We start from the raw sequence: 11048 nt of genomic DNA, 5'->3' as shown, positions 1-11048 counted from the left end.
ATAATATTTAAAAAAATTGTTTAAATAATGTCTTTAAGTACATATTTACTTTTTTACTGTAAATCTGGGTAGTTTAAATCTAAAAAAAAAACAATGATTTATTTGAATCATAATACAGCTTATAAATTAAAATGTTTTTAAAATAAAATGTATGCAACTAAAGTTTCAATGTCCCCAATTGTATTTTCATTAAATTGTATTAATTTAATTTGACTTGTTCCTTAATTATACATACTACATAGCTACCTCTTGCCGCAATTATACAATTTAGTTGTTATTGAGTTAACTGTTAGCATATTAAACAATGACTATAAATACTATATATTTTTTGTATTACCTAACTGTTCAAGGTATTTTTTTAGGAAACTGTGTTTCATGCTGTCCATATAAGTGATTTAAAAACGGCTTTAAAATTTACATGCGACTTTAGAAGATATACCAGACCATTTGAAAATGTAGAGGGTGATTACTATCCTCGATTTTATGACTCTTTTAGTAGTTTACTACAGCATATAGATAAAGATATTTCCCATGTGAATCCTAATGATTTGTGTGTGTTAGTGTTAAATAAACTGTTGTCACCAAGGATGACACAATGTGATTATTATATTAAGTTTGTTGCTGAATTCCTATAGATGTTCATGTTAAACTAAGTTTTTATTAATACTTAAGAGAATAAATTTTTACAATTAATTTTTTTTACAGCATTAATTTAAATTTAATAGTTTTTAATAAAATTAATTTTAAACTTGATAATAGTTTGGTTATATTGAAATATTCCAATTCATATTTAATTACCTATTAATTTTATATTATTGATTTTTATTATTAAATATTACTTTTATTTTTTTATATATTTTTAATTTAAATAATTATAGCTAAAACAATAGCCAAGGCTAGCACTACTATTTGTGAGGCATGGGGCAAATTATGAATGCGAGGCCCTTTAACCTTTTTCCGTAAAATTGATAGTGATCCTCTCTGAGTGCAACGTTTTTATAGAATTGGACACTTAAACAAATGTTTTATAAGAAATCATTATTTAATATCAATTGCACATTTTGTTTTTTTAAATCAAAAATTAAAAAAAATACTTTTTGAACTATGGTTTATGATAAATATATTTATTATTGAGTTTCCATTCCTACAAAAAAAATTTAAATGTTTATCAATATTAAAAAAAGCGTCTTCGTGTTCCATTTAATTTCAAAATATTTAAGAATATTTAGGTGACATTAAAAATTGCTGGACGTAAAATAAAAAATTACTCATTAACTTGTATATTATTACATTTTTTCTCATTTACATTCATTTGTATTTCATTTTTTTTTTTTGTATGAAACATTCCCTATTTTACTTACTCTATGCAAATATTATTATTATTTGTCTTTAAATATTTACAAACCTATTATCTATACTCAACAATACTGTTTTCTTACCGATTAATTTAATATTGAGTTTATGATTTTAGTTCTTTTATCCTTTACGTTCCACTCGAAAAACTTCTTAAACTTAATATATATTTAAGTATAGATAAAATTGTTTATAGTATAAATACATAATGTGTCCAATGAAATCATTCTTAAAATTATTTTTTCTAATGAGTCTTACTAAATAAAAGGAAAACAATTTTTTTTAAATGCTTGAGAAATGTTTTAAAACAAAATATTAATATAATTCTAGATTTTATTTAAAAATTAAAGACTTATAATATTAAGTAATTTTAAAATTATAATAATAAAGAATATGATAATAATATTATAAGATTTAAGATTTTAAAAATTTATGATATTTAGTAATTTCAAAATTTAAGTAAAACAAAGTTAAGTAAGGTGAGGTCCGTCAACACTGTATTAAAAAGTAAACAAGAACAAATTTTGTTTTATTGTTAGGACAAGGACTATTTTTATGATTTAAGTATAGATGCCAGCCTCGACCAAAAATACCAATAAATGAGATGACACCTTGTTTTTTTCCCCTAAAATTTTAAAGTACGATTACATTTCTGAAAGTATTAACTTAAATTCTTTGCTACCATTTTGGATTTTGATATTCTTTATAACTGTTAAGCACAAGGCTCTGAACATAAGCCCCACTAGCCCCCCCCTAATTTTATTATTTTAATTGTATTTTTATACTAAAATATTAAATAAAATAAGTATAGATAAATAAAAATTGATTGATTTGAATGATAATACCTATTTTTAATTTTTAAAATTTTATTTTTGTCCTTACTTTATTCAATTAAAAAAATGTATGTAGATGATAGGTATATTTGTAAAATAATAGTAATAATTTCGAGTTGTAGCAATAAAACATTATTTTGTTGTATACCTAATTTTTATATAAGTTCTTTATTTACATATTTAATTTATGTTTTTTTAAAACTGTGCACTGTTTATTATAATTGTCCCATTGTGTGAGTTATACTAATTAATCATGTGTTATATTGTGTATTTAAATTAATTTTGTGTAAAATTAAACAAAAATAAATAAATTGTTTTATTTCTTTCTGAATATTGCATGAAAATAATTTTACCAAGTACATTATTTGTTTAAAATTTCAGAATATGTAATATTCACTTATAGTATTGGTTAACTTAATATAAAATCTAGTTTAAATAGCTTTGTAGGCAACATGAATTGTTTTTTAAAACTTATATTTTATATAATTTACATTCTTATTTACATAAAAATAAGTGTTTTATCAATTATAAAATTTTCTTATAATTAACAAATTATTTATGATATTTTGGTTTGTAATAGTTGTCATAAGATTTGTACGTTTCTTCAGATGATTTTAATTTTGGAACAAATGGATTCTTTTCTGGATCGGTGTTTAAGCTAAAACAAAGTTTTACAAAACGTTAATTTATTATTATTCATTTTTGAAATAATTATATCGTTTTTTTTTTTTTTTGTACAAAAATATCATTATTTTAATATATTAAAATAATTATGAAATTTTTGTTTATAAAAAAAAAAATACATATAAATATATATTAGACTTATGAGTTCATGTTTATTAAACTTATTAATTTTATAACAATATATGCTACTGGATATAATTTATTATGTCTAATACCTATTTATAAATAATTATGTACAAATATAATCAAAGGGACAATGTATGTTTTATTTGTAAATATAACATATTTTTATTCAATAAAAGTAGAAATATTGATTTTTAATGATTATGCTTACTCGTAATAAGCCGTAGATTTTCCACAGTCTACATTATACCACCAATCACATGCAAATTCCTTTTGGTTGAACAGTGTACCATTAGCACATAAGAATGATGCACCCTGGTGGCCTTCTCGACCATCATGACAAATGTGGTATGCCTTTAGTAACACAAAATTTTATAAATATTTGGTTATGTATTTATGAATAAGTAACGTGTCTATAATTTATAAGTACTACATGTCTAATGTATCGATAGTATTAACACTAAAAATAAACATTAAAATAGATTTACTAAAGGTAAATTAATCATATTATATTTTGTTATTCAGCTGCTAAGATAGCTATAATTTTTTCATATAGGTACAAACAATTTGCGAGTATATTAATCATTTCAACATTTCATGATCTTCAAAAAATCGTTACTGTTAAATAAAAGATTAAGTGTTTTTTTTAATACTTATAGGTAAGTTTTTAATTTTTTTGTTTGCTACAAAGTGGTTTGTTATTAAACTACATAAAACGAGATTTAGTCCGCCGCGCCGACTTGGTACCTTCTTAAAGTGACCGGAGTGACGGAGTTAAGTGACTGTCATCTTTTATTCCTAATTATATATTAAGTATGAATAATAGTTTTTACGCACTTGACATCCGGTTTCTAAGTTGGCGTACATGCCTGGTGCATAAGGTACATTACCGCAGTGGAAATTCGTTTCGGGCACTTCGTGGTAAATTGGAAAATCCACTCCTGGCCTGCCAGGTAATTTGCTCAGGTCCTGATGACTTTCATCCTTGTTCCCTTTTTTTGAGTATTCATCAGAATAACCCCCATAGTATGCTTGCCTCTATTTTTGAAAACAAATATCACATTCAAGGATATGAATACGAGCTACACAGAGTGTAATACACACTAATATTAGTATTTAGTATTGTACAACAATTATTTGTATTTATCGACATTACATTTTAAAAGTATTATGTATAAATTATTATATAGTAGGTACCTAATACTTATATTAAGATAACAAGAGATTGCTAAAAACTAACTAACTGGGCTATAGTCCATAAGTGCAAAAAGGCTAAAACATCTATATTTAGAATAAGTATTTAACTTTTAAGTCTCATTAAATAGAAATTATCTTTTTAAAATGTTTGATTTAGTTATTGGTAGGTATTAGGTGAAAAAGCTTAACTTTAAGATTTATGGATGGATTAAGTGTATAACGTATTCAAGTTTTTTCCTATAATTACGTCTACTGGATTACTTACTTATATTGTTAGTTTTATATTTTTCATCAATGTCACAAATAGAAAATAAAATAGTATGGGTTATAGTAAGTATGGGTTCTTTAATTATCAAGCTTGGTTGCTAATATGAACCCATACAAAGCTATTTAAAACTTAAGTATCAACTGAAAAGCTTTTTCCGAAAGGTAAAAAATATGACATAAATTTGTGTCATCCAACCACAGCTTTAATCTATGCTAATAGTAATAATTATCGAAATCGACTAGAAACTTTTGGTTATTCATTTATATTATTAGTGATTACGATTAGTGTTTAGCTGTCTTTTAAAAATTCAAAACTTGAACAATGGCAGGGTCACCTGATACTAATAATGTTTGTATTTAGGTAACTACAATCATGGAAATTGGAATGATATAATCGACAACCATGAAATCAGTATTGCTCTCTATAAAAGCCGACAGTAGGTCAGTCAATGATTGAATATGAACTACAAATTATACAGTATACTAACATAACGTGCATGTTTATAATATAGTATAGCTACCTACATGAAAATTAGAAGAACTTCAGATATTAAGTATTTTGGAACAAGGACGGAGACCATGACTATTAACTTTCTATACTATTATGCATAATAGAATATACCTAATCTATATAATAATTTCTACTTTAAAGTTGTATTAATTTGTATTATAATAATGTGGCAACACTGTTATATAATGCAAGTTATAAATAACTTTAGAATGGATTGATTGCTTAAAAAAAACTTGCTAGTTAATAATAATATTTTCGAAGGTTTATTTAATTAAAAGTGAAAAAAAGCTTAATATTAAAGAATCCATTTAACAATTATTTGTATAGGTACTAATATACAACATAATTACTATTTAACAATTATTTTTTAATTTTAATTAAGCTTTTTACCAAAAATTAAAATACAACTTTATAATGGAATAATTTTGGAACTATTGTTGATAAACGAATGAAGCATAGAAAAAATTGGGAAGCCAATGTTCACAATGTATACAACCAACACCATCGGAAAGATGTAACCTAAATTTGAGAATTACGAGATAAGTATTAGTACTTAAAAAAAGAACACGAATAAAACAGGAGAATACAGCTTTACAGCCCCCCCCCAGACCCGTATTTCAAAAAAATTGTACACTGTTATACATGCACTGTGATGAAGATATGTTTCGAACTTCTAGGTCATTATTAGCAACTCTATCGGTAAGCGTTGCCTCTGCTGAAAGGAGTTTCTCTAGTCTCTATCTAAACTTAGGAGAGTTAAGTTAAACCATTGTTTCGTTCAAGGATGACTGAAGATAGACTATCAGTATTATGTCTTATTAATGTGTATAATAAAGTGGATGTTTTAGTTCAAATAGATCATATTATTGATATTTTTGGTTAAACAATTGATTTTGCGTTGTAAAAATTGTTGTTTTTTTTGTTATCATTTTTTCTAAAATTTATGACAGCCCATTCCCCCTCCAACCAAGTCTCTGGAGCCGCCTCTGTGCTTATTATTATTAAATTGTCGAATAAGTGTCCTAGAGAACATAATTTATTTTTAAGACTATTAAAAGTCATCTGTTAAATTTTGACTAATTTTTTAGCGTATACTTTAAAAAAAGTTGTACGCCGTTATAAAGATAATATAAAATCCGCGCTTAGTTAATACTGAGTTTATAAACTAAGTTCATATAACTAACCTAATGTAATAATTGATAATAAAATATGTGTAAAAAGGAAAGTGTACCTGTCTTTTTACGGCTCCTTCCGTGATCGCCGCAATGACCAAAAACACATATAGTGCTGTGGAGGATAAGAATAACATGTTTGTTTTTGGATATCACGCGAACTGTGGTATGTAACTGAAGAAAACGTCGAGATAAAACTGCGACTGACTCTAATGTGATCTCGCACAGCATTCGCGCAAAACGGGTTCGGTTCTATGTATTGTGTGTGTGTGTGTATTAATGGAAAGATCTTGCAACACCCTATGACGTGAACTCCTATATAGTGCATATGGCGTGCTGGACCGTCATAGAAAGGTTTAGTCGTCGAAAGGTATACGCCCGCATGGCCATGTACAGACGATAGATACCTCATTACAATGTCTTCAAAAAAAAAAAAAACACCTTTCATTTTTTAGTTACGTTATCTCGAGCAAACAGTTTATATCTAGTTTGAAGTTTTGCAGACCATAATTCAAACTAGGTGTGTTAATTCGTTTAAAAAATAAACTCGTGAGAACGAAAAGTAATTTAAAATTTGACCTTAAAGAAAACAAACCAATATTATTTTCAATGTATTCGCGTTATAGGGCAATGTTTATTAGTTTTTTTTTAATGTAACAATCATAAAAAGCTAGTACAGTGGGGACGGGGTGGGTACAGGTTTACAGGAATTATTAAAACGGAAAGTGATAAAATCACCCTAAATAAACGCTTTGATGCGAATCTGTGGATAGTATGTTTAAACCAGTGCAGACCAAACCAAGTACAGTGTAAATCAGCAAAGTAAGAAAGTAATTTAAGTAAGTGACTAGTGAGTAGTTTTAGTAAGTAGTACTAGTAGTAGTAGTACGTTAGTAAGTAAGGGAGGTCCAGACTCCAGTGTTCACAGATGAAAATATAAATATCGACAAAAGCATCGTACCTAATGACAATTAAGTGCTTAAAAATTAATTTTTACGATTAGGGTTGATCATCTGTATATAAAAATGTAATGCCATAGTTACCCAAAAATGGTAATGAACAATTTTGCATTACCTGTTGAGTGTTGATTTCCTCTCACATAGCAACCGGGAAATCAACTACGGTTAGTGTATTTTTTTTATTTTTTGGGTTTTTTATAATAAAAAAAAGCTTAACTACAGAATTTTGAGAAAATTGGATATGTTATAGTTTCATTCAGGATGTACCTTAGGTTTAGTTTTCAGACCTAAATCCATAAAACGGCTTGAAAAAGTGAAATCAAGAAAAATTTGCTATCCCTTCTCGGAAATCGTTTATGATATTTTTTTTTATCGTTAAGGTTATTAATATTACTATGATTAAAGAATATTCCATACAAATTTGTAACTAATTCGAACAAAAAGTTATAGAGCATCGTAATTTTAAGTTGAAAAATATGTACATATTTTGGCGGTTTTTCTCGATTTTGAAGGGGAAGTGGTGATTTTTTGGCCCAAGTATTAAGCATATATTTATGTACCCTTTAAATACGAATTCTAATCAATAGAGTTGCTCCACGAAGAAATCGGTTCTGCGGTTTTAAATGATATCGTGGGTCCAGGCACAAAATAACACATCATTGTACAAACAATACCTTCTCAGCTCCACATCGAAGCTAAACAGTTGTTGACAGTGTTCAACCTTCTACGGCCTAATGCCATAGTCTTAGGATATTTACTAAAAGAAAATTCGAAATTATTTATTCATTTATTTTTTTTTTATTGAAATATTAGTACAAACTATTTATTTCTACAATTATAAGTTAATAAATGTATGAATTGATGCTAAAAATTAATGTGTACAAACTGGACGATATTTACAAAGACAGGCAACTTAAAAAACAATTATTTACAGCAATTACAAGGCAAGTCGAATTCGAAATTATTTTCCATTCTATACTACAAAATTTGCTTTTATTATCAAATTTAATAAAAATAATAAGTCCAGTTTAAGATTTGTTGAGTAGAAAAATGTTTTAAGCACAGACCGTGACGGAATCTGTCCTCACATAACTTAATAAAATGTTTCATATGGTTATTTAAATTAATTTTTGAAATGCAAAAAATTATCTTTGTACAAATTCAGTCTTGTAATAAAATTATCAATAGCTTTTACCATTTTTAAACTCGTTGGAGAATATTTTTCTTGTGCATCAATGTATCTGAAGTAGACAGTAGTGAAATATTTTCTCTGCAATAATTTTATAATTTTGTATGACCTTTGGCCTTAGTTTAGTTTCTATTTAGAAAAAGGTTATCTTTGGACTTGAAACGATAATTTTGCAAAAGTGTCGAATGTTAATGATTGTATTAACTATTATCCTTAAGTCTTAACTATTTAAACAACATAATATAATAGCTCAGTAGAAAACGCTCGACTTAATTATGTTTTTATTACCGATAATAATTGTTAGGTACACTGATTCTTTAACTATATGACTCGGTCACAACGATCAGAAGCCTTCGGGCGCTATTATGATCCACTTTCACTAACAGATAAATAAAATATATGATATTATCATCTCGGTATGGTTGTGTATTAAGTAACACTTTTGACTTTGCGTCTAACAAAAATTGCAATGGACGCTATGTTTTAAACCAAACATTAACAAATAAAAGAATATTCTCTTATATTAAGGAAAAATAGTATGCAGGTAATGCAAATTGTATACAAAACATAAATACTAAACAATATATTATATTTGTGAGTATATACATATATATACTAATGTAAGTATAATGTATGATATTTACATGGTTAAATATGATCGGGTTATTAAATAACCGGCATATATTATATGTAAATAGAGAATGTCCCATAAAAATCAGTATTCACGCTGTACTATGATGAAACGATAAACGCCTTGGTAATTTCATTTTAAAGTGTGACAAATTGTTATAGGTAACATGTTCGTCATCATAATATATGTTGTTGAAAAGAATTAGTTTGATGTCAAAATATATTTACCATTCTGAGAATTCGGGTATAACATGATAATATGTAATATTAGGAACGTTAAAAAAATATGCAACTGGCAGAACTGGAAATAGGTTCCCTCCAAAACTCACTTTTGATCCTTTCTCTCTCTATTAAATCCTGTAATCAAATTAGATCCTGAAATTAGTAAAACAATTGATACTCAAAAGAAAATATATAACCAAAAATGATTTATAAAGTGTGAAGTAACTAGGCTTAAGAACGTTCGAGTAGTGAAAGGAAATCACGTAAGTCTTCTAAACTTGTTGTAGAAAATCATAAACAAAATTGTTTTTTTAAACTTGTTATTTTTCATATTTTACCTATGACTTAAATAGCTATTATTTATTAAAATTAATGCTGATTTAATTTATCAAACAGATTTCTCTTTTTTAGCCACGTGAAGAATCAAAATGTAATTATGATTTACACATTCCCCTAAAATACGAACCAGTTGTATGCTGGTTCATGGTTGGTTGTGTATAATTTTACAAAAATTAAAATTATTATTATTAATATTTTTTAATATAATAAAACTGATATTACAAAACTGCAAAGTATACCTTTTACACAAGAAATATGATTTGCCTACAATTAAATTTACATAATATACTGTTAATTTACTAATTCAGTAATAAATATTGGCAAAAGTCCTTTATTTATAAATTTTAACTTTATAAATACCAAAAACGATCTATCAATAATATTTTACAAAATATTATTACTATTTCCCTCTTGTATTTTTCACAGTGTTCATCTAATTTCATCCATAATCTTATTTGTACATCCCCCGTACTCGAATTTGATTTAAAGTAATGCTACACAAAAAAAGAATGATGGGCTCTTCAGTAAACTATTGTTAAACATAGTTGTCTTCCTTATTACCGGAATCCGGATTTACTGATTTACAACGAAATAGCAATTTGTACAAAACCAAACGAAGAAGACCTAGTGTGACGGTCGTTCTCTCCTACCCTACACACATTTCTCGGTATTAACATACCTAATGTTGACATATTTTCACACGCGTATGATTTTGAGTTACCCAGGTTTCATTCAGATAAACCACTGAATCGGGTCTTTAAAACGGCAAATCACGTTCATTTTACCTAACCGTACTAATGCAACATCATGACGTCCCATAAGGAACTTGCGCCCTTCGTTATATTTTTTAAATGGGTTTTTATGAACGATTTTGACCAAGGGTATATTTTTCCCTCATTGCATGTTGAGCTTGTTGAGAATTTATTATTTTTATATAGATATAATAATACTATATGGGTATACATTTAGGTAGTATTGTGTTTTAATAAATTATAATATCAGTATCTATCGATTGGTAATCGGTATATTACTGATGAGCTTAGAAAGTATATTATATAAAATGGGATGGAACAAGTAGCCAAAAGTAGCAATTTTTCTAATAATCTGCTCAAGACATGGATACACAAAAAATTACCTGCCCCATAACTTTAAACGAGTGCGGTCTAAATAATAGACTAAATAGTATTATATTTTAAGATCTACGTAATAGGTAATGTTCCCAGGCAGCCTAGACGTCAGCTCCTATAATATATATTCATACTACATCTATAAATATATATAGTATATGAACTGAGAACAGTAAAAATTGTGAAATAAAATTCACTATGTTTAGGAGAATTGCATCATGGAGTATGACTCTAGTAAAATAATAATACTATACTAATAGGAATTTAAAAACATGTGATTTCGAAAAATAAAACAACAAGTTACTAACGTAGTGTGTGCATTGTGACACAGAATAACCAGAAGGGAAACTTTAAAAAATTGTATGGGTTCTAAAAAATAAAGGTAAAACGTCGAACAAAGGAGCCCAGATTATAATTGATTGACTTAACCATAGACCTATAA

The 11048-nt window shown here is 26.9% G+C and overlaps 1 protein-coding gene across 1 annotated transcript; it reads right to left on the bottom strand.

Moving 5' to 3' along the window:
• Positions 1 to 2478: 2478 nt before the first annotated feature.
• Positions 2479 to 6402, bottom strand: LOC126836018 (uncharacterized). The gene is made up of 4 exons (XM_050568962.1): positions 6200 to 6402; positions 3831 to 4031; positions 3205 to 3347; positions 2479 to 2844 (listed from the first exon to the last, which is right to left on the bottom strand). Exons 1-4 carry the CDS (start codon positions 6275 to 6277, stop codon positions 2739 to 2741), a joined length of 528 nt encoding a protein of 175 aa, XP_050424919.1. The 5' UTR covers positions 6278 to 6402; the 3' UTR covers positions 2479 to 2738.
• Positions 6403 to 11048: the final 4646 nt, after the last annotated feature.

This window comes from Adelges cooleyi, unplaced genomic scaffold (genome assembly GCF_023614345.1).
Source record: "Adelges cooleyi isolate 19-005CV unplaced genomic scaffold, UGA_ACOO_1.1 ACOO_flye_CR_arks_rails_tigmint_CR_PRNA_23, whole genome shotgun sequence".
In the NCBI taxonomy this organism is placed as follows: domain Eukaryota; kingdom Metazoa; phylum Arthropoda; class Insecta; order Hemiptera; family Adelgidae; genus Adelges; species Adelges cooleyi.
Note: the sequence above shows the minus strand (reverse complement) of the source record. Positions and strands in the feature narration are given on the sequence as shown.

What these genes read in the sequence shown, in the direction of transcription:
- LOC126836018 (XM_050568962.1), bottom strand. Translation starts at nt 6,277, where the DNA reads ATGTTATTCTTATCCTCCACAGCACTATATGTGTTTTTGGTCATTGCG. An exon ending in AAGGAGCCGTAAAAAGACAG is followed by an intron (nt 4,032 to 6,199) that starts GTACACTTTCCT and finishes TTTCAAAAATAG; the next exon opens with AGGCAAGCATACTATGGGGG. An exon ending in AAATCTACGGCTTATTACGA is followed by an intron (nt 2,845 to 3,204) that starts GTAAGCATAATC and finishes ACTTTGTTTTAG; the next exon opens with CTTAAACACCGATCCAGAAA.